At 33.7% G+C, this 25,549-nt stretch overlaps 1 protein-coding gene across 1 annotated transcript in view; it reads right to left on the minus strand.

Moving 5' to 3' along the window:
• Positions 1-5,622: 5,622 nt before the first annotated feature.
• CDH19 (cadherin 19) overlaps positions 5,623-25,549 on the minus strand; it is an 86,463-nt gene continuing 66,536 nt past the window's right edge. Inside the window, exons 9-11 of the mRNA XM_027852431.1 lie at positions 15,180-15,297; positions 12,754-13,005; positions 5,623-6,571 (exon numbers count right to left, since the gene is read on the minus strand). Of these exons, the coding sequence (XP_027708232.1) occupies positions 6,081-6,571; positions 12,754-13,005; positions 15,180-15,297 (861 nt within the window). The 3' untranslated portion in view covers positions 5,623-6,080. The remainder of the gene's footprint in view (positions 6,572-12,753; positions 13,006-15,179; positions 15,298-25,549) is intronic.

A 25,549-nucleotide genomic window follows, 5' to 3' on the forward strand; every position in this document is an offset into this window, starting at 1 on the left:
ATAGATAGATAGATAGATAGATAGATAGATAGATAGATAGATAGATAAATAGATAGATAGATAAAATGTTCCATCTGGAGAACATATGGCCTTGGAACATGGAAGAATTGGAGGTGGGTGACAGAATGGAAATGTGAAAATGAGGGATGAAGGTATGGCACAGACTAAGACTTGAAGCTTTTCCCCTGCTTATAGGTGATGAATGGGTTGCTTTATATTTATTTTATAATCAGTTTTATATTCAGTTACTACTTGACAGGCAGATGAAGCATATTATTTGATATTTAAGTGGCTTTACTTGAAGTCTCTTTGGAACCTTTCTTTGCAACAATATGATTCCCAATGCAAACTGTAATTTATTTATGGACTGATCTCTCCCAAAGTAGACTTCTCTTTGAAAGGTGGGGTAGTTTACAATTTAAAATCTCTTTGCCTAGGAGGAGGATAACTATACATTTTTCCATTTTGGTTCTTAATGCTGACTTGCAGGAAAGCAATATTATTTTTTGAAGTCACAGGTTTACAGGGAAAAAAAAATTAACTTTGTTTTGTCGTGATAGAATCTAACCTTCAAAACAAACCAAAAATCATTTTAATAAATACCTGAAATTTATACTTATAGCTTAATTGCTTTGTACTTTTCTTCTTCATAATATTTGTGACCCCTTAAGAAAGGGGTATTTTGATAAGTGGCAACTATGAGGAAAAGCACAATTCTGATATTGGCTTTGCTCAACTATCTACAAATATTTAGGAGTCCCACAGCTGAAGACTTTAATTATTAATTCCATCATTTTGTACTTACTATAGCCCAATCACATAGATATTATTATTATTATTATTATTACTAATTACCATTTTTAGAAAATAGAGCTACCAGAAATTACATGTCTCATGTAGGGCTAAATATCTGAGGCAACGTTCAATGAAGTCAGAATGCTCCTAACTTCAAGTTTAGCACTCCATCCAATAAACCATATAAAATAGCCTATTTTCTCAGGTATGTGGTAGGTTTTTTTTCCTGGAAAAAAAAATCTGTAATGATCTTATTTTTGTAAAACTGTAAAGACAATCATTGCTTATGTATTCTAATTATGGCAATTAAATAATCCAAAATGCAATGGAGAGATCTATAAGGAACAACAGACTCCATAGATAACAATATTATTTCCCAAGAAAGCTTTCACACCATTAGTGTTATAAGGGATATTATCTAGGAAGTCTATGATCAGAAAGGATTGGTACAGTGTAAGTACAGAATAGATAGCATGCAACTGGACTCTCCCTTCTTCTTATCTGTCTCTCTTTTTCTTTGTCTTGCTCTTTCCCTCCCCAGTGAATCCATTGATCTTGATCTATATGTTAATATAACCCATCTAAAGTATGTTGAAAGGGATGGTGTATTCAGAAGTAGAAGTGGTGTGAATAAATGTTGTTTAATCCAAACTCCTCATATTTTATAAAAGAGAGGCTTAGAGAGGTTAAATGACTTGCCTGAGGTCATAGGAAGTGTGTTAGTCATTTAACCCAAGTCCTCTGATTTGAAATACAGCAGCGCATTACATAGCTAATGTCTTATGTCAGGGAAAAATATAAACAAATTGATTCTAAATTGCTTTATAAAATAACAAAGAAACTTGTATAGTTTCAGATATGGCTTCTGATTTGTTTTAATAACTTTCATGTTTTGTGTGAATTTGCTAATTCAAAGAAAGAAAAAGAAAGAAAGTAAAGGAATGAGGGAGGGAAGGAAGGAAGGAAAAAGGAAGGAAAGAAGGAAGGGAGGAAGGAAAAAAGAAAGGAGGAAAAGAAGAAAGGAAGAGAGAAAGAAATAAAAAAAGAAAGAAGGAAGGAAGGAAGAGAGGGAAGGAGGCAGAGTGTCTTCAACTGAACAGCACTTGTCAAAGGAAATGTTTTGATCCAGAAGCATAATTTCTTCAAAAATTTTCAGGCAGAAGATCAATATGTAAAAGTAAGTTGAAATGTTGATCCATGATGAATGAGTTCCCTCAAGAGACAGGGAACTGACTTTGCACTAGAGAATAGTGACATCAAATTCACTATTAATATTTACTATTTACAAGGCAGAAGGAAACAAGGTAGCAAGTATTAGTTAATATTCTGAGTTGCAGTGGGTCCATTTACACTCTACTGAAATCCAAACGTTCACTACAAAAACAAAACACAACAAAAACAAAGCAAAACTGGAATCCCAGATGACTAATGATGAAAGATGCTTCCCATCTCATGATAGAGAAGGGGAAAACAACAAATCGCACAAAAGATTTAAACTGAAAAAAAAAAGTTGGGGAATGGTTAAACAAAGAGGCATATGAATATAATGAATATTAATTGTGCCATAAGAAATGATGAAAAGATGATTTCAGAGAATCCTGAGAAGGATGAGCTGATATAAAGCAAAATAAATAGACCAGAACAATTTATACAATGACAAAATTACTGTTAAAAACCAACAAACTTTGAAATATTTATTAATTTTGATCAAATAAATGCTGGATCATTTTTATAGAGCATATAAAATGAAGCATATTACCTACCTCCTGAGAGAGAGAGAGAGAGAGAGAGAGAGAGAGAGGTGATAGACTTGAGGTGCAAAAACATACATTGGATAAACATGGCCACTCTGTGGATTTGTATTGCTTGATTGTGCTTATTTATTACAATGATTTTTCCCTCTGCTTTTATTGGAGGGATTTTAGAAACAATGATCATAATTTAAAAAGGCCATTCAAGTGTGGAGTTTCAAAAGGAAGCACAAACAAGATAGACAGTTTTAAATGTAACACATGGAATGTATTAGTTATTTTTTAAAAAAAAATAGAAAGCAGTATGAAATATAGGCTTATAATATCTTATTCAATCATATTGTGTATTCTGCTGTATATATGTATAAAGAAATGTTTATTTTGTGGATTTTTGGTCAAAATAAAAAATAAAATGAACCATTTAAAATCTGAATAATATAAATCTTGCACAACTTCACAGCCTAGAATCACTATTTCGAAAGAAAAAAAAACCACTTCAGCAATGCTTTGAATACCTGACCTAGTCCTTCTAACTACAGTTACGTGAACTGGTTTCTAGAAGTACAAGTTGGCATTTGATGTAAATTAGCTAAAATTGTGTTGCAGAGTCTTGTATTTATATGCTTCCTATGTGCAAATGTGACTTCCAGAAGTTCCCCTTGTCCAGACTTAATCGAGATCCCAGATGGTGTCTGGCTCCTATAACCTATTGCCTACTAAAGCTTATTTGAAGACTATCATTTTAAAAATAACTAAAATCTGATTCTCTATTTTTACTTATTGTACTTCTTCCCCAGAATATCCCATCATTTCTACTGTGCTTTTGTGAAAAAAGTTGGGGCAGCTAGGTGGCACGGTAGATAGAGAACCGGCCTTGAAGTCAAGAGGACCTGAATTCAAATCTGGCCTTAGCCCAAACACTTGACACTTACTAGCTGTGTGACCCTGGGCAAGTCACTTAACTCCAATTGCCTAAAAACCAAAAAAAAAATTAAAAAAAGAAAAAAGTTCCCAATTCTCCATATCCTAAGTTATAAGAAAAAATTAATTATAAGCTCTTACAATGATATGTGTGAAAGCAAAGATAATAAATCACCTAACATCTATTGTATGTTCACATATTTCAGGATAATTTTGGAATTGTTTGTTTTGTTTCTTTTAGTATCAGGGATAGTATTTTATTTCATATCTGGATAATTCTTGAAATTCCCTTATTAGAGTTAAAGCCTTTTTTTAGGTTTACCATCGGCTATTTCCACAATCCTGGTAAACAGAATCCCAAGTCCCGAATAACTATTGTTTAAACATTGAAGTTATAAAAGAGAGGTGCTTTATGCTATTTGCATAAAGATCCACATTAATATAGATATTATTAAACACATATGTGTGTGTCCTTAAAGATTATGCCTTTGAACTATTAGAAACATATGTAATAGTACTTTTTTTAATTTTTATATGAGTAGACAGATATGAGATCATTACTAAAATATTATCAATTACAATTTCTGGGCAATAATAATTGTAAATGTGATTTTAAAAAATCCAATTCTTTTCCTGCCTTTTAAATAGAAACTTTTCAGTTGAGCAAATAGTTATGGCCCTTGTCTATGTATTTAGATATTAATATTCCTAATAAGAAGCCATCCTACCACATCTGTTTCAGTGTCATTGGATATTACCATTAGAGCCATAAGTGCCAACACAACATTAACATGAATCTCTTAAAATTTGCTGTATAGCCATTCATCCATATCTGAATTTTGAAACATTCCCATAAGGTCTAGTTTTTAACCACTCTATATGTATTGCTTCATCTGTTGTTAGTCACACTTGCCAATTCCTGCACCAAGAATACCCAACACATTTTTATTGCCCCTAGGTGCACTTCTGTTTGGAATTGGAACTCAGATAGTACTTCCTCCTTCTTGATTTGTTGGGTTTTATTTAAACTGTCATGAACATAAAGTCATTCTCAAATGTTACATTATCAAATGACTGACATGTTCTGCATATTCTATTTTTCTCCCAACCACACAATAGCAAAAGTTATGGAAGACTGGAGGTGGTTCTTGTCCAACCTTCTCCTCCAGAAGGTGCTCCTCACTTGCTCTGCCTTAGTTTAGTTTGTCTGAGAACAAGATATTACTTTCTCTGACCCAATGATCATGACACCAATTTTAATTTAGTGAAAGTTCCCAGTTCATTGCAAGGTACAGCAGTTCTGCCTTTAGAGAGCAGAAACAAGGGAACACTAAATATACCTATTCACCCAATTTCAATCATAGCTAATGAAATCAGTAAGAAAAATAATTTAGTACATATCCAACAGCTTGGGTTCACCTCATTTCTAGTTTTATATATATACATATATATATTCAGAAACAGTAAAAGAAAAGACTTCTGAGCACATTTTATTCAATAACTTCCATCCAAAAACTAGAAAAGGAAATGGATTTTAAAGTCTGACTTGATTTTGATGTAATAAAGAACCTTTTCTGAAGAGGTGGATTGAAAATAAAGTGTTTTACTATCTTATTATCTAATGTTAACCATAAAGTTTTATGTCCAGCAGCTTAGCATTTTAAAGTTCCTTAATACTGTTATAATAAAATGACTACTGTACCTAATTTTATATTCCATAATAAAAAACCTGTGCTAAGAAATCAGTCATCTCCTTAGCTCTTAAAAAAAGGGAAAATGTCCTGAATTGTACAGTATTGGATTTTATGTACTATAATAGACAATATAACTGATTATCATGTTTAAGATGAATATTAATTCAAGCTTGAAAGTACTTTTTCATAACTTTATAAACCAATGAAATGTTAATTGTGAATTTAACACATTTCCAATAATTTCATAAAAAATTCAAATTTAATGATGAATAAATGTTGACACTGCATAATAGATCTTCATTTTGATAGTGATAAAAATATTTTTAGTTTTATCACTGGAAAAATAAATAAATATTCCATAAGTGCTTCTTATACACATTCCCATTTTTTTTTACAGTTAAGTTTCCACCTTACTAAATATAACACATATTTTAAACACTGTAGCTTTGGTTAATTAATATAATCCTGTTATATGCCACACTTTGGAGATATTTTAAAGATTAACTCAGGCAGAATATTTACAAGGGAGGACCTAGAGGACTAAAAAGATTCTCAGGCAGGAACCCATTCATTCATTTAAGTATTCTTCAAAGTTATATCATACCATTAGGTCCTCCCAAAGGTACAACTTATAAAATCTGATTCTGTTCACTGCTCAAGTTGCTCTTTACATATGAGACAGGAGACAGTACTTAAGAAGAACCATTAACTCTTTGTGGTCATTAGGATGCAATTTAGAAGATGATCACAGTAGGTAATGGAGCAGATTCAGTAACAGCCAGAAAACCAAGAAAAGCTGATTGGCAGTACAGAGATATAGAATACACTTGTTTACATATGATCTGCTAATTTATCGAATTTGGTAGACCATAGGATCACATATACCCTACTATATCTTTTTTTTTAATCCCCTAGAAAACTAATTCTTTGCATGAAATCTGGAGCCATATATGCTTGCTAATTTTTTAAAGCGAGGTCCTAATTCAGTTAAGTAATCAAAATTCTGATCTGGATCTGAAATGCTTGACTCCAGGGAGCTAAGAGATCCAGCTAGTGACCCTGTTCCCTCAAATGCATAAGTCTGTAGAGAGTCAAAGGGAGGTGCACAAGGATCTGTATTGGCCTCTTCAAGCTTGGCCAAAATGAATTCCTTGAACACAGCACTGTCCGGACCCACCTGCAGAGATTGCCTATATAGACTCCTGATTTCAGTGGTGATATTTTTCCGAGTCTTTCTTGCTCTTATTACAGTGCGGGCCCGCAGTGCTGCAATATCAAAAGCCTCTGTATCTTCTTCTCCACCTCCTTCATCATCATATCTGACAATATTCTCCCTAAATTCTTCACCCTTTTCAAGAAATAGATCTTGTTTCTGTCTCTGCTTTAGGCCCAGGATCATGAAGACAAACACTGAAAAGAAAATACATGCAAACACAAAGGAAGCTTCATTAACTACTAGTAAGATATTAAAAGAACAATGTAACTTTACAAATCTTGATATTGCTTCAAGTTCAAATATAAACCTTGCTTTATAGAGTTGGGATTTTATGAATATAAAGTGAACAAATTTGCTGCTGAGTAGCTAACTGTACAGGGACTTTTAAAATGGATTAAGGAAATTTAGTAATCTTTTTTGGCTGATAGTTTAGAGAAATGAACCTGTCTCAGTATACCTGTACTATTTTGAGGAGGTTGGTTTTATAGCAGAAGATATTGACAATCTATTTAAAATTTTATTTCCTTTAAATCCATCAAAATCCGGAGAAAAAAGGGTAAAAGCAAATGTCTTCTTTCTCTTCTATATGCATTTGTAATTCTTTAAATATCCCTAGGGCTGCTTCCGAATTTTTTGGTGAACTGTATTGTTTAGATTTTTTTCTAAATGGAAGAAGAGCTCTCTATGGGAGACTAGATTTTGAAGTGGTATACATTTGTTTATTTACAGAGATTCCTTTGTGAAATAACACTTTTTTCAAAGCAATATTTCCATCATTTTAATTCAGGAGAATTTGTTTATATAATAATAGCAGTTTTTTAATGCCAATTCAGGATCAGATTGTTGACACAAGAAATCATTTCAGTTGTGTCTTACTCTTTGTGACTCCATTTAAAGTTTTATTGGCAAAGATACTGAATTGGTCTGTCATTTCCTTCTCCAGCTCATATTACAGATTGGGAAACTGAGGCAAAGAGGGTTCAGTGATTTGCCCAGGGCCATGAAGCCAGAAAATATCTAAGGCCAGATTTGGACTCAGGTCTTCCTAACTCCAGTCCTGACACTCGATCCCCTGCGCCACCTAGCTGCCCTGTCATCACAACTTACAGAATTGCTATTCTTAAAGAGCCATGATTTAATAATCAATACAGATTATTCAAGAGAATAATAGTAACTGTAAAAATTCAGCATCAAGAGAATATCTATCAAGGCATTACCTGAAGGTTGGAATTATATTTAACATGTTTAAGATATTTGTTGTCTTTAATAAACTGATAAATAAGAAATCTCAATGTAAATCAAAAAAAAGAATGAACAAACAAAAACAAACAGACCTCAGCCTTGTTTTGGGAACTTAACCAATAACTGCACTGGAAATAAAGTTGTCATACTAAGAACTATTACTTATAATTTTGTGATAAAAGTATTGATGAATAAAAATTTAAGGAAAACATTTTAATAGATATCTTTATTAAATAAACCAAATACTTATTATCTCCAAGCTGTGTAAAATAAAAAGCTTTCAAAATATTGAGACCTAGCAGAAGTTACTAAAATCATGCTGAAACAAGGTGAGATAAAGCTTATTCCCAATATCTGCTAATGGAGTTATTATGAAGATGCTTTCAGTAAGCCTACAGAAGATGAGAATACACCCCAATATTTTCAATGACAAAAAGCAGCACTTTTATGCATTTTTCAATAATTAATAAAACATTAAATACTAAATAACAATAGCTGGTAGTGACTTGTCTGAGGACAATTTCCATTTAAGCTCATTAAAATATGAACATTCTTAATAACAACAATAATAATTACAGAAAAATACTAATGGATATATAATATCTATGGATTGTAAAGCACTTTATAAGCATTTCTTTGAATAAATTAAAGTGTAATATACATGAGCAGGAGAAGAAGCTTATAACAATTCCAAAAAGAATTAATTTATGGATTTTTTTCCCCTCTCCAACCTTCATTCCAGGTCTCTGTTCACGCAAATTGTCGTTAAATATGGTATCTGCTCAAGAAGTTACTAAAGGTCCACTTTGCCTATGAATGGACACTCTCTTAGGCTTACAAGGGCTATTTTTTCTGTTTCTTTACTACAGTAGCTTCTTAAGAGTACTAAAAACTATATTTTATATTATTTAATTCTTAAATTTTCCTCCTACATACAAAATTAAGAATCCTCTCTTCTCATTAACAGCTAAGACCAAGAGTTAAAAGAGAAGTTGCTGTATTTATAGGGATGTCTTTTTTATTTCTTCCTCATCTTTGTATTTTTCTCTACCACTTTATTAGTTAGCTTTGTACTTATCTTCTCCCCATGATTTTTCCTTTCCCTTCCATTGTCCTTCCTATAGGAACTTCTAATGGGAGTCAAACTGTATTAGGAAGAAAATGTGTTTTTCCATAGTTTATTAGCTGTGTGCCTTTACATAAGGTCCTGATTATAGCATTAGAAAAATGGGAAGAATAATAATTTACGTTCTTGAAGGTAGAGAACTAAAGGCGATAATCTCTTTATTTTAATTTTTTTAATTTTTTATTTTTTTGGATCTTTTTCATATCTTTGTTTATTTTTAGTTTTCAACATTCACTTCGACAAGATTCTGAGTTCCAAATTTTCTCTCCATCTCATCCTTCCCCCACCCCAAGATGGCATTCATTCTGTATACCCCTTCCCCTAATCTGCCCTCTCTTTTATCTCACCCACCTTTTTCTTATCCCCTTCCCTTCTATTTTCCTGTAGGGCAGGATAGATTTCTGTAACCCATTTCCTGTATTTCTTATTTCCAAGTTGCATGTGAAAACAATTTTTTTAACATGTGTTTTTAAAACTTTGGGTTCCAAATTTTCTCCCTTCCTGTCTCCCCACACACCCTCATTGAAAAGGCAAGCAACTCAATACAGGTTATACATGTGTAGTCATGCTAAACACTTCCATAGTAGTCATGTGAAAAACTAAGTATATTTCCCTTCATCCTATCCCACCCCCCATTTATTTTATTGTCTCTTTTGACCCTGTCCCTCTTCAGAAGTGTTTGCGTCTGAATGCCCCCAACCCAATCTACTCTCCCTCTATAATCTCCCTACCCTCTTGTCCTCTCCCCCCCCCCCATTTTCCTGTAGGGTAAGATAGATTTCCATACCCAATTGAGTGTGTATGTTATTCCCTCCTTAAGCCAAATCCAATAAGAACAAGATTCATTCATTCATTCCCTCTCACCTTCCCCCATTTCCGCTCTACTGTAAAAGCCTTTTCTTGTCTGTTTTATGTGAGATAATTTAACTCATTCTACCTCTCTCTTTCTCTGTCTCCCAGTATAATCCTCTCTCACCCCTTAATTTGATTCTCCAGATATCACCCCTTCATCTTCAACTCACTCTGTGCCCTTTATCTATCTATCTATCTATCTATGCATACATACATATAATTATTTTCCTCCAACTACCCTACTATTGACAAAGGTCTCATGAGTTACAAATATCATCTTTCTTTGCAGGAATGTAAGTAGTTCAACCTTAATAAGTCTCTTATGAATTCTCTTTCCTATTTACCTCTTCATGTTTCACTTGAGTCTTATATTTAAAAGTCAAATTTTCTATTCAGCTCTGGTCTTTTCATCAAGAATGCTCGAAAGTCCTCTATTTCACTGAATGACCATTGTTTTCCCCTGAAGGATTATACTAACTTTTGCTGGGTAGGTGATTCTTGGTTGTAATCCTATCTCCTTTGCACTCCTGGAATATTATATTCCATCCCCTGCGGTCTTTTAATGTAGAAGCTGATAAATCTTGTGTTATCCTGATTGTGTTTCCACAATACTTGAATTGTTTCTTTCTGGCTGTTTGTAATATTTTCTCCTTGACCTGGGAACTCTAGAATTTGGCTACAATATTCCTAGTTTTCCTTTGGGGATCTCTTTCAGGATGTGATCAACGAATTCTTTCAATTTCTATTTTACCCTCTGGTTCTGAAATATCAGGGCAGTTTTCCTTGATAATTTCTTGAAAGATGATGTCTAGGCTCTGTTTTTGATCATGGCTTTCAGATAGCCTGATAATTTTTAAATTCTCTCTACTGAATCTATTTTCCAGGTCAGTTGTTTTTCCAATGAGATATTTCACCTTCTCTTCTATTTTTTCATTCTTTTGGATTTGCTTTACTGTATCTTGATTTCTCATAAAGTCTCTAGCTTCCAATTGTTCCATTCTAAATTTTAAGGAAGTATTTTCTTCAGTAAGCTTTTGGACTTCCTTTTCTATTTGGCCAGTTTTGCTTTTTAGGGCATTCTTCTCCTCATTGGCTTTTTGGACCTCTTTTGCCATTTGGGTTAGGCTATTTTTTAAGGTGTTATTTTCTTCAGAATTTTTTTTGGGTCTCCTTTAGCAAGCTGTTGACTTGTTTTTAATGATTTTCTTGCATTACTCTCAATTTTTCCTCCACTTTTCTTACTTGCTTCTCAAAATCCTTTTTGAGCCCTTCCATGGCCTGGGACCAATTCATATTTTCTTGGAGGTCTTAGATATATGAACTTTGACTCTGTTTTTTTCTTCTGGTTGTATGTTTTGATCTTCTTTGTCACCAAAATAAGATTCTATCGTCTAACTCTTTTTGCACTGCTTGCTCATGATCTTAGCCAATTATTTGAGTTATAAACTCTTTGTTAAGGAAGAGGTCTGCTTCCACTTTGGAGAATGTACTGTCCCAAACTTAAGGGGTTTTGTGTAGCTGTTTTCAGAGATACTTCTAGGAACCTGTAAATTTTCAGTTCTTCCAAGGTGCTATGATCAAGGGTGAGGTGTTTACTCCTTTCCTGGCCTGTGCTGTGGTCTACGAGTGACCACAAACACTCTTTTCTGTCTTGGAACTTTGAGGAGGATTCTCTCTCCATAGCCACTACAAGTTCCACTATGCCAGCTCTCCTCCTCACCCCAGGACCGCCACCCAGAACTGTGACCCAGATCCAAGCATGGGTAAAGCAAGAGAATCCTATACTAACAGAGAGATCCGTGGAATCCCCCTCTGATCAGCCACTCGATTCCCCCTCAGTCTGTGGGCTGGAAGCTCTGGAAGCAGCTGCTGCCCCAGGGCTTGGGGACTGGGGCTGAGACTGTGCTTTTCTCTCTCAACGCAGACACAGACTTTTCCCACCGACCTTCTGGGTTGAGAGGTCTGGAAACCACCACAGCTGCCTGTAATTAGTCCTCTGAGTCCTGCTCCAGGTTCGTTGAGGCCTGTGCACCCATGCTGAACTGTGCTCCTCCTCCCGCCCAGCGTGATATACCTTTCCAATCAACCATCTAGGCTATCTTGGGTTGTAAATTTGTTTCACTATGTCTTTTTGTGGGTTCTGCTGATTTAGAATTTGTTTAGAGCCATTTTAATAGGTATTTGGAGGGGTTTGGGGAAGAGCTCAAGGAAATCACTGCTTTTACTCCACCTTCTTGGCTCCACCTGGACACAATCTCTTGATGTTCTTTCAAGGAGCATTGATTATCTGGGCCTTTTGTTGTTAAGTCATTTAGTTGTGTCTGACTCTCTGTGATCTCATTTGAAGTTTTCTTGCCAAAGATGCTAGAGTGGTGTGCCATTTCCTTTTCCATATCTGGGCCTAGCCCTCTATTATGAAACCGTCCTCCCAACTCCCATATGTTTCCCATGCTTTAAGCATGATTGTTTCTAGATAGAACATTCATAAATGCTTTGGTGATATGCATTATTTGTCAACTAGATGGAGCATTGGATAGATAGCTGGGCCTGGAATTAGGAAGATCCAAGTTCAAGTCTAGCCTCAGATACTTACTTGTATGTTCCTGGACAAATCACTCAATTTATCTTCCTCAGTTTTCTCATCTGTGAAATGGGAATAATTGTACCTACCTCCCAGGGTTATTGTGAGGATGAAAAGTATTAATATGTGTTAAGCACTTAGAAGACTATTTTCTACATATATGTATATATGTATGTATGTATGATATAATTTGCAGATATATATCTATTTAAGACACTTTCAATTCTAGCAATTATATAATAATTATTTAAATTTTTGAAAATAGACCATTGTTACAAATAAATTACAATTTTTTTTACAATCACACACAGATGCACATACTTATATACTATGATCATCACCTCACTGCAAAATACTTTCTGACTTTTAATTCATAAGTCTAGGTCCCTAATTGGTGTTTCAGTATCTTGAGTAATTTTATGTAATTTCAAATGTGACAACAGTAAAGCAAATATATCCATATTCATATTGATCTTTATATTGTATTAAAAAAGAACATAAAAATTTCTTACTGTATATGGATTATGTCATCTTATAAAAACAATCAATATCAGAAGCAATGCTGTATTTCTCACCTAATATTATTAGCATACAGGCCAAAATAGCAATTAAACCTTCTGTGCTGAAACCCATGGAAAATGTAAGAGCTCCATATGTGCAGGACTGGGTACCACCTCTCTCATCACAATCACAGGCATGGATAGTAAGAGTATTTGTACTTGTAAGTGGTGGAATTCCATTGTCTGCAATTAAAATTGGCAGATAGAAGACAGGCTGTTCTTGGCGGCTAAAGCCACTCCTGGTGGTCAGAATTCCAGCTGTGTTATCTAAAAATTAATACAGAAACACAATTTAACAGCTCTTTCTTTTAATGTAAAGTACAAAGAAGTACAATTCAGCTAAAGGCACCAAAAAGCAAGGCAAATATAAATTTCCAAAAAGACAGGGTGTATTGAGTAATCAGAAATTTTCATCAGTTATATCACTACCTTAATCATAATATTGTAAATATGGTAATACATTTTAAATCATTTTTCAAAATTACATTTTCACTGCATAACTATGTGATACAGGGGAACAACATTTTGTAAACTGTACATCATCACCCAAAGTGTTACAAAGATTAAATTAAACTTTCTCTTATATATTGACTTTATTATTTTCTCCAGTATACTTGAGTATGAACTATTTCTATTGAAATACATGGAAACTTTCTTTAATAACTGTACACATCTGTTTGCCTTAAGTACTATTATTATATATAAATATCCAGTTGAAAAGTGCCAAAATAACATTAAGAATAACACTGGAAATCTGGTTACTGGTAGTTATGGAAGAATTAATGACTTCTTATAAGAAAAACTTAATTAAAAGATTTTATTTAAATCTAAGGTTAAGAAAACCCCTTTCCTATTTAATATACAATGACCATTGAAAATGTAGTCACACTGATTTACCCAAATAATTAACCAAATCAATGTGAGATGTTTATTTTAGGAGAGTTTGGAACTACTCATCTTTGAACCTCAAAAGATAAGCTTTAGGTGTTTTTCCCCTAGTGTAATTTAATCTACTGTATAACAAAGTTTTCTTGTCAGATTGCATTAAAATAATGTCCCCTATAATATAATATTTTTGCATTTGAATCAATATCAGAACTGCATAGCATTAAAATAAACAGAAAAAAAAGTCTTCACACAGTGTCATCAAAAATCAATGCTTATACTTTAAATGCTATGATAAACTAAATAAATGTCAAAAGTTCTTTCATAATAGGTACAATACAAACTGGTTCTGCAGTCAGAAGACCTAGCTAGATTCAGATTCAGACCCTGATAAACGATCTCTTTTGTTCCCCTAGATGAATCACTAAATCACTTTTTTTTAGCTTTCTCATCTGTAAAATTAAGAATTTATAGACACAATGGCCTCTGAAGCATCTTCTAGTTTTAGGACTATGATCCTATGACCCTAAACCATATGATCTTTATTGTTGATCCTATATTTTAACTTATAATTTTGCTGAGATATTATTTTTTAAAGAACCAGAAGAAAATCTTGGTTATATTTTATTTGAGGAAGTTATAAAGTTCTGTGGTAACTGTTTTTGTTCTTGTCCTTGTTGTTTGTTTCTTTGTTTTAATATGATAACTATCCTTAGGAGTAGAGAAATCAAGGATACTTTGAATTATTAAAGTATTATGTTTTTATAAATATTAATTATATAATAAAGTCAGTTATTTACATAATGAAGTAAGTTATAATAAAGTTAGTTATATAACATATGTATTTTTTTCTATCCAGTTATTTAAAAAAAAAAAGATTGGTTAAACAAAGATAGGTTAAGGCCAATTTTGTTTGAACATATTGATTTATGCACGCCTTAAAATAGGATTCCTAGCCCCACCTCATTTTCCCTATTTTTTGGAGAACTTCATTCCTCAAATTGAGAAGGGAAAATGAGTCGTGAGAAGTCAATGATAGCTCTTTTTTTGCTATTTGCAGAATATAGGCAGAATAATTGCAGAGACAATTACAGTCACCAGTTAATGATTATAAATGTCTTTCAATCTATCAACCCAACATATCTAAGAAACAGATATACATCAAACCCTTTCATGGTTAAAAGTAGAAGAAAGAATTAGTTACAGACATAAAATGTCAACATCAGATCTGCAATTTGCACTTAAAGGGCCCAGTTCCTTTGCCATTCAATGTTTCTATGTCATACCAAAACATAGAACTACTAAGCATTTATTAAAAAAAAAAAAGACTTTCTTCTTTGGACAAATTTTAAGAGAAACAGTTGCTATAATTCAAACTACCTTAATAAACATGTTGCTTCTCCATTTTCATTCTTGTTTCTGTGATCTAATTTCCAACATTATAAAATTGAAATGAGGGAAAATCATTTGCAAAACATGATTTTATTAACACCCATTATATGCATGAAAAACTTCATGAAGAAAGATGTGAAAGGCTGGATGTTAAGTGACAGTACCTTGATTGTTTCTGACAGTAAAACTCAAGTTGGTTGTGGCTTCTGTAGACAGATTGAAGTAAAACAAATGGTCTTCTGCAGAAGCATCCCTATCCACAGCACTGATGATCTGAATTAGCTGGAAAATAAATTAACAAAAAAAGATACACATCCACCTCCAATTCCCCACACCCACATATGTCATTTAAAAAGTAAAATAGAAACTACTAGAGAACGAACTTTGTTTTTGACTTAATACAAAAAAGAATTTGAATATTAGCTGCTATGATCTGGTGATGTTATTGTTTTCCTGCTTTTATCAACAGCATAACAGGCAGGGTTGTTGGCTTTCTAATGTATTTTCTAAAGTGCTATTCTGCTCTAAGTTTTCTATTGATTTGAAGAAAGAATGCATTAAAAGCTTGAGGATAATGCAAATCACTTTCCTTAACCATCAGTTCCTAGCATAAATCTATCATAGTAAATCTTCTCTTCTTTATATTTGATAACATGGAATGTAAACTGATAAAATGTAAACAACGTATTTCACAAATATCTCATTTACTACAAGACCATGAAAGTGTAACTCAAATAGATTATTATTGTCAAAGAAATACATCAAAACATCATGTACATGCATATACTTATAAATACATATAGATATACATATGTCCATTCACATAATTTGTATATCAGAACAAATTATCCTATACATATGTGTATATATTTATTAATGCTAAAAATCAAACTATGAATCATAGAAATTAGTGTTTTGATTTTTCAAGGATTTTAAAAATCAAGAAATCTCAAAAGGTCTTACTTGAACAATCAAAAATTCAAATATTTTTAGTAGTCATATCATTTTACCTCAAGAACAACCAGCCTTATAGATATGAACTAGTTCAAGCACCTCTTTATGAATAAATATTTAATAATTTTATCATATATTATATTCATGAAAACATCAACTAAAACTAATAAACTTTATGTAAAGATTTATAGGAAAGACAATTCATCCTTCATTGTCTATGTTTTATTTCTATCAATCTATGTCTCAGTTTTCCCATCTGTAAAATCTGGATAATAACACCTACTTCACAGAGTTGCTGTGAGGGTCAAATGAGACAACATGTCAAGGGCTTTGCAGAACTTAAAGTACTATATAAATGCTAGGATCGTAGATCATACTATGGAATATAATGAGACTTTGAGTGGGGAAAGCCATGATCAAGATCATCATAAGTATGAGGCTAATTAATATGGCACTGTGCAGGGTAGATTAGAGAAGATTGAAAGAGAAAAGGGTGACACTGGAAATAAGATAGAAAAGAAGTCTAGAACAATATGGAAAATATAAAAAATGAAATTTAATAGGGATGGATTTCAAATGTTATATTTAGATTGAAACATCAGTTGCACTGGTATAGTACTGGACAGGGGAAGATGTTATTTTAGAACTCTTCATATGAAAAATACATTGGGGTTTTAGTGGTCTGAATACTCTGAGTCAACTGTCCAAGATGGCAGTAAGTCCATACCTCTGATTTTATTTCTGTAAGGAACTCCTGTTGTAGAAGCATTCTCTGTTGAAGTAGGCTAGTAAATACTCTGTAGCTACAATTTTAAAAAAATTTATTGAAGTAACTGAGAGGATAAATAATGTTCAAGGTCACACAGCTGTTATTTGTCAGAAGCAGGACTCCAACAGTTGATTGTTGATTGTTCTGGATAGTCTGTCTGCCTTAAGTCTTTTCACACCTCCAACTCAGATTCTAAAGGAATCTTCCTAAATCTGATCAGGTCACTTTTCCATTCAATAAACTACAGTGGCTCCCTGTTTCATTTGAAATCAAATATAAAAACTTCTGTTGGATTTTAATAGCTTTCATAACCTGGTAGCTTCTTCTCTTTCCAGTATTTTTGATGCAGTGATACTAGTTTCCTTGCTATTCCCCACCCAACACATCCTATCCCCCAACTCTGTGCATTTTCACTGGTTATTCCCAAGAACTATAACTTTCCCTCACTTAATCTCTACCTGCTAGATTTCTAGGCTCCTTTCAAATCTTATGTAAAATCTGACCTTCGCAAGGAGTGAATATTTAATATTTCAAACTGGATGTCCCCAGAGAAATCTTAAAACTCAGCGTACCTAAAACTGAACTCTACCTTGTGACACCCCCCCCCACAATGTCATCAAACTTTATTCCTTCATAATGTCATCACACTTTATCACTTCTGTTAAAGGCAGTACCATGATTCTATTCTCCCAGGTCTGTTACTCTGGCAGTATTCTAAATATCTAATACTCTCTCACTTATCCAATGAGTTTTCAGATCTTCCTATTGCTACCTTGAAAACAATTCTCTCATTTGACCCCTTCTCTATTTATGGAACTACTACCTTATACTTTTGAGTTTAAAATTTTTCTCCCCCTTTCTCCCCACCACCCTCCCCAAGATGGCACACAATCTGATATAAGCTATACATTTACATTCATGTTAAACTTATTTTCACATTAGTAATGTTGTAAGTAGAAATTAAAACCGATAGGAGGAACCATCAGAAAGAGGAAACAAAACTCAACAGAAGAGAAAAAAATAACAATTCGGCTTCTATAGTTCTTTCTTTGGGTGTGGATAGTATTTTCCATCACAAGGCCTCTGGAAATGTCTTAGATCCTTGTATTGCCAGGAAGGGTTAAGTTTATCAATATTAGTCATCACACAATGTGGCTGTTATTGTGTACAACACTCTCTTGGTTCTGCTCATTTCACTCAGCATCAGACCATACAAGTCTTTCCAGGTTTTTCTGAAGTCAGCCTGTTCATCATTTCTTATAGCACAAGAGTATTCCATCACATTCATACACCACAACTTGCTCAGTCATTCCCCAATTGATGGTCATCTTCTCATTTTCCAATTCTTTACCACCACAAAAAGAGTTGCTATGAATATTTTTGTACATGTAGGTCCTTTTCCCATTTGTGTGATCTCTTTGGGATATAGCCCTAGAAGTGCTATTGCTGAGTCAAAGAGTATGCCCATTTTTATATCCCTTTGGGCATAGTTCCAAATTGCTCTCCAAAATGGTTGAATCATTTCACAACTCCACCCACAATGCATTAGTGTTCCAATTTTCCCACATCTTCTCCAACATTTATCAATTTTGTGTTTTATCATGTTGGTCATTCTGATAGGTGTGATGTGGTACCTCAGAGTTGTTTTGATTTGCATTTTTCTAATCAATAGTGATTTAAATTATTTTTTCATATGACTATAGAAGGCTTTAATTTCATCTGAGAACTGTCTGTTCATATCCTTTGACCATTTATCAATTGAGGAATGGTTTGTATTCTTATAAATTTTACTTAATTCTCGATATATTTCAGAAATGAGGCCCTTATCAAAAAGACTGGTTGTAAAAATTCTTTCCCAATTTTCTACCTTCCTTCTAATCTTAGTTGCACTGGATTTGTTTGTGCAAAAACTTTTCAATGTAATGTAATCAAAATTATCTATTTTGCTTTTTGTAATGTTCTCTATCTCCTGTTTGGTCATGAATTCTTCTGTTCTCCATAGATCTGACAGGTAAACTATGCCTTGCTCTCTCAGTTTGCTTATAGTATCAGCCTTTATATGTAAATCATGTGCCCATTTTGACTTTATTTTGGTATATGGTATGAGATTTTGGTCTATGACTAGTTTCTGCCATATTCTTTTCCAGATTTCCCAGAAGTTTTTTTTAAAGGGTGGGTTCTTATTCCAGAAGCTGGGGTCTTTGGGTTTATCAAATAATAGATTACTATAGTCATTGACTATTGTGTCTTGCATACTTAACCTATTCCACTGATCCACCACTCTATTTCGTAGCCAGTACCAAGCAATTTTGATGATTGCTGTTTTATAATACAATTTAAGATCTGGAATGGCTAGGCCACCTTCCCCTGCATTTCTTTTCATTAGTTCTCTTGATATTCTGGACCTTTTGTTCTTCCAAATGAATCTTCTTATTATTTTTTCTAACTCTATAAAATAATTTTTTGTTAGTTTGACTGGTATGGCACTGAATAAGTAAATTAGCTTAGGTAGAATTGACATTTTCATTACATTAGCTCAGCCTACCCATGAGCAACTGATGTTTTTCCAATTATTTAGATCTGATTTCATTTGCATGAAAAGTGTTTTTAATTGTGTTCATACAGTTCCTGGGTTTGTTTCAGGAGGTAGACTCCTAAATATTTTATAATGTCTACAGTAAGTTTAAATGGAATTTATCTTTCTTTCTCTTGCTGTTGGGCTTTGTTGGTAATATATAGAAATGCCAATGATTTATGTGGGTTTATTTTATAGCCTGAAACTTTGCTAAAGTTGTTTATTATTTCAAGTAGTTTTTTACTTGATTCTCTGGGATTCTCTAAGTATAACATCATGTCATCTGCAAAAAGTGATAGCTTTGTTTCTTCTTTGCCTATTTTAATGCCTTCAATGTCTTTTTCTTCTCTTATTGCTAAAGCTAACATTTTCAGTACAATGTTGAATAACAGTGGTGATAATGGACATCTTTGTTTCACCCCCAATCTTACTGGAAATGCTTCTAGCTTGTCCCCATTACATATGATGCTTGCTGAAGGTTTCAGATAGATGCTGTTTATTATTTTAAGGAAGACTCCATTTATACTGCTCCTCTCTAGTGTTTTTAATAGGAATGGGTGTTGTATTTTGTCAAAAGCTTTTTCTGCATCTATTGAGATAATCTTAGTTTTGGTGTTGAAATGATGGACTATGCTGATAGTTTTCCTTATATTGAACCAGCCCTGCATTCCTGGTATAAATCCTATCTGGTCATAGTGTATTATTCTTGTGATAAGTTGCTGTGATCTATTTGCTAACATTTTGTTTAAAATTTTTGCATCTATATTCATTAGAGAAATTGGTCTATAATTTTCTTTCTCTGTTTTGACTCTTCCTGGTATAGGTATCAGCACCATATTTGTATCATAAAAAGAATTTGGTAAGATTCTTTCTTTACCTATTTTACCAAATAGTTTATATAGTATTGGAATTAATTGTTCTTTAAATGTTTGATAGAATTCAAATGTAAATCCATCTGGCCCTGGAGGTTTTTTCCTAGGGAGTTCGTCAATGACTTGTTCAATTTCTTTTTCTGAGATGAGGTTATTTAAGTATTTTACTTCCTCTTCTGTTAATCTGGGCAATTTATATTTTTGGTAAATATATATCCATTTCACTAAGATTGTCAAATTTGTTAGTATATAGTTGGGCAAAATAATTCCTAATTGTTGCTTTAATTTCCTCTTCTTTGGTGGTAGTTTCACCCTTTTCATTCTTGATACCAGTAATTTGGTTTTCTTCTTTCTTTTTTTTAATTAGATTAACCAAAGGTTTATCTATTTTGTTGGTTTTTCATAAAACCCGCCCTTAGTTTTATTTATTAGTTCAATAGTTTTCTTAATTTCAATTTTATTAATTTTTCCTTTGGTTTTCAATATTTCTAATTTGGTGTTTAATTGAGGATTTTTAATTTGTTCTTTTTCTAGTTTTTTCAGTTGTATGCCCAATTCATTGATCTCCTTTTTTAAATTTTATTTATGTAAGCATTTAGAGATATAAAACTTCCCCTAAGAACTGCTTTTTCTGCATCCCATAAGTTTTGGTATGTTGTCTCATTATTGTCATTCTCTTGAATGAAATTATTGATTGTTTCTATGATTTGTTCTTTGACCCAATCATTTTTTAGGATTAGATTATTTAGTTTCCAATTATTTTTAGTCTGTCTTTCCATGGCCCTTTATTACATGTAATTTTTACTGCATCATGATCTGAAAAGTGTGCATTTACTATTTCTGCCTTTCTGCATTGGATTGTGAGGTTTTTATGCCCTAGTACATGGTCAATTATTGTGTAAGTGCCATGTACCGCCGAGAAAAAGTATATTCCTTTCTATCCCCATTCAGTTTTCTCCACAGGTCTATCAAACCTAACTTTTCTAATGTTCTATTCACCTCCTTCACTTCTTTCTTGTTCATTTTGTGGTTAGATTTATCTAGTTCAGAGAGGGGGAGGTTGAGGTCCCCCACTAGTATAGTTTTTCTGTCCATTTCTTCCTGTAACTCCCTGAATGTCTCCTCTGCGAATTTGGATGCTATACCATTTGGTGCATGTATTTTTAGTAATGATATTACTTCATTGTCTATGGTGCCTTTTAGCAGGATGTAGTTTCCTTCCTTATCTCTTTTGATAAGATCTAATTTTGCTTTTGCTTTGTCTGAAATCAGGATTGCTACCCCTGCTTTTTTACTTTAGCTGAAGCATAATATATTTTGCTCCAGCCTTTTACCTTTACCCTGTATGTGTCACTCTTTTTCAAATGTGTTTCCTGTAAATGACATATTGTAGGATTGTGGTTTTTAATCCAATCTTCTATAAGCTTCCGTTTTATGGGAGAATTCATCCCATTCACATTTACAGTTATGGTTACTATCTCCATCCTTTATTCTCCACCTGTTTATGCTTTTCTTTCTCCTTTCTCCTTTCCCCCCCTCACTAGTGTTTTGCTTTTGACCAGCGCCTCCTTCGGCCCCACCTCCCTTCTATTGTCCCTTCCCCTTTTCTTCCCCTTTACCCTTACTGCTTCTTCCCTCCCTTCTATTCCCCACTCCCTTATCTTTCCCCTTTCCCCTCCTATTACCTATAGTACAAGTTGGATTTCTATACCTAACTGATTATGTTATTCCCTTCTTGAGCCAAATCTGATGAGAGTAAGGTTCAAACAATGCTCATCCCCCTCCTTTCTTTACCTCTGCTCTAATAGGTTTTTGTGTCTTTTCCTGTAATGTAATTTACCCTTGTCTGCCTCCTCCTTTCTCAGTACATTTTCTTAGCTCAGACTAATCCACTTACCTGGATCCATTTAACCCATTTGATTAATTTTTTTTTTATCATTACATCAAAGTCAACTTATATCCACCCCCTTTATGTATACTCCTTTAACATGGTATAATAACAATACAGTTCTCAAGAGTTGCAAGTGTCATCTTCCCTTGTAGGGATGTAAACATTTTGCCTTTATTAACAACATATTGTATCTTTCTGTCCCATTTACCTTTTTATGTCTCTCTTAAACCTTGTACTTGAAGATCAAATTTTTTGTTAAATTCTGGTCTTTTTATCTGGAACGTTTGGAAGTCCCTTATTTTGCTGAATATCCATCTCCTTCCCTGAAAAATCAGGCTCATTTTTGCTGGGTAGTTAATCCTTGGCTGCATTCCAAGCTCCTTTGCCTTACGGAATACCATGTTCCATGCCCCACGGTCTTTTAATGTAGAGACTGCAAGGTCCTGTGTAATCCTGACTGTGGTTCCATGATATTTAAATTGTTTCTTTCTGGCTGCTTGCAGTAATTTCTCTTTAATCTGGTAATCTTGGAATTTAGCTATTATATTCCTTGGCTTTTTTAATTTGAGATCTCTTTCAGGTGGGGAGTGGTGGATTCTTTCTATAGTTATTTTACCTTCAGGTTCTAGGACTTCAGGGCAGTTTTCCTTTATGATTTCCTAAAGGATATCGTCCAGGCTCTTTTTTTCATCATGACCCCCAGGTAGGTCTATAATTTTTAAATTATTTCTCCTGGATCGATTTTCCAGGTCAGCTGTTTTACCCATGAGGTATTTTACGTTTTCATCTATTTTTTCATTTTTTTGTTTCTGTTTGGCTGATTCTTGCTCCCTCACAGAGTCATTAGTTTCCATTTGTTCAATTCTAATTTTTAACATATTGTTTTCTTCTGTTAGATTTTATACTTTCTTCTCCAATTGGTCAATTGTATTTTTAAGGGATTTATTTTCTTCATTGTACTTTTTTCCAATTGGCCAATTGTACTTTTAAAGGACTCCTCTACCTCTCTCATTTGACTTTTAAAATCCTTCTTGAGTTCTTCTAAGAAGGCTTTTTGGGCTTCAGACCAGTTCATATTCCCTTTTGATGTTGCAGATTTGGGCTTGATGACAGTGTTGTCCTTTTCAGAATTTCTGTCTTGATCTTCATTCTTTTCATAATATGAATCTATTGTATGTTTCTTTTTACTCATGGTGTTTCTTTATTCCCTGGCCTTTAAAGAGATTAAGCTCTCCTTCTGGGGAGCAGAGGGCACTAACCCAAGCTTCTTGTGTTGGAAGCCTAAGTCTTGGTCACTGGTTTTGTGTGCTGGGGCCTCTTATGTTGGCAGTTGGAGGCTGTAGGGTTCTGACAGCTTACCTTCTGTTGGGCTGGAATCAACAAGGCTGGAACTTTTTGGCACCTCTAGGTTGCTTTCTTCAGCTTCTTTCAGATGAATGCTGCAGGGTGGGTATCTGCCTGGGGCCCTTTGTAGTGCTGCTTCCCTTATTTTTGCTGAGGCACTGGGAGACCTGTTTGCTGTAGAATGCCGAGGCACCAGAATCTCCTCATGGTGCTGGTCTTTCCACTAGCTGGCTGGGCGACTCCAGTTTTTTACTGTTCCCTTTCCCCCAGGGTAAGAGGGGCCTTTCCCATTAATCCCTCTAGCTACCTGGGCTACTGTACTGCTGTATCCACCTTTCTTCTGGTTCAGCTGTTCCAGGGTTTTTACTGGGGTGATATTTTCTGGGTTTTCAGAGGTTGATAGGGGAGGATCTGGGCTCCAGGAAGAGGAAAGCATTTCCATGCTTTTTCACTGCCTTTTCCCATATGTGGAATATACTCTCTCCCTACTTATATTTATCTCATACAAGCACTCATTTCCTTTAAGATGAGGTCAAAGCATCAACACCTTTTTGAAGCCATTTGGGATTTCCTCAAAAATAGGGCCTTTCCTTCTCAAATAACTTGTATTTAAATACTTTGTATATATTTGTATGTATTTATTCATTTTATATTTTGTAGTGTAAAATATGTCTTCAGAATCTTAGTATAGTTGTAAGTTTTATAAACTTTAGAAATATAAATTCTACAAATTCACCAAAACAATATTTGAAAAGTTAATTATTTAAAATTTTAATATTATTATTTTATAATAAACTTCAACATAACCAGTGTCTTCTGCTGTAAATTTCACTAATCAGTTTTTGAACTTTAGAAAAACTTTCATCACCTGCTGGTCAATAACTGAAAAAATTACATTTGTATTCCTAGCCTTAAGATTATCCAGAGGATGTGTGCACGTGAGGTTTAAAATAACTCCAACAAGAAAAAAAAAAGTCTAATGGAGATTGATCAGGTTTTTCTTCCCTCCATTTTTTCTTTATTCTCATAGGGTTTGAAGAGAGAGAGAGAGAGAGAGAGAGAGAGAGAGAGACAGAGACAGAGAGAGAGAGAGAGAGAGAGAGACAGAGACAGAGAGAGACAGAGAGAGAAACAGAGAGACAGAGACAGAGAGAACATATATATATATCTATATATATAAATATACAGATATATATATACCTATATATACATTATTTTTTTTAAAGAATGTAATCTCCTTAAGAGTAGGGACTGCCTTTTCTTTTGTATTAATATCCGCAAGACTTAGCGCAGTGATAGGCATTAGAAACTTTTTTTCACTCATTCATTATAGAAGTTAGTATATCCTAAACCAACATAAATCATATGATCCTCTCAATAAATGGAAACAACAATAAACTTTTGACAGAACACTGAGAAGGGATTTTTTGAGTGTGAATGACATTTTATTTTTTAAATTTATTTAGTATTTTCTTTTTCCCATGTTAAAAACAATTTTAGCATTTGTTTTTAAAATTTTGAGTTCCAAATTTTCTCAGTTCCTCCCTCCTCAACATCCTCATTGAGACGGTGAGCAATTCAATATAGGTTATACATAAGTAGTTATGCAAAACATATTTCCATATTGGTCATGTTATGAAAGGTAACCTAAACAAAAAAGAAAAAAAAAACTCAAGAAAATTTAAAAAAGTGTGTTTCTTTTCCTTGGCCAGGCAATGGGGTTAAGTGACTTGCCCAGTGTCACACTAGTAAGTGTCAAGCATCTGAGGTCAGATTAGAACTCAGGTCCTCCTGACTCCAGGGCTGGTGCTCTATCCACTGAGCAACCTAGCTTCACCAAAAATATGTTTCTGTCTGTAGTCAGACACTATTAGTTCTTTGTATGGGTATGGATAGCATTTTTCATCATAAATACATCAGAATTCTTTTAGATTATTGGATTGCTGAGAATAGCTAAGTCATTCACAGCTGATCACACTACAATATTGCTGTTACTTTGTATAAAGTTAATATCCCTTGATACCTTCACAAATAAATGATATGAAATATTTAAAGAACTATTGATTGGAATAATATGTAAACTTCTTGAAATAATAAGCAAGAGGATAACTTTTATGATATAAATACTC

This window comes from Vombatus ursinus, unplaced genomic scaffold (genome assembly GCF_900497805.2).
Source record: "Vombatus ursinus unplaced genomic scaffold, bare-nosed wombat genome assembly UNPS02009573.1, whole genome shotgun sequence".
Taxonomy (NCBI): Eukaryota; Metazoa; Chordata; class Mammalia; order Diprotodontia; family Vombatidae; genus Vombatus; species Vombatus ursinus.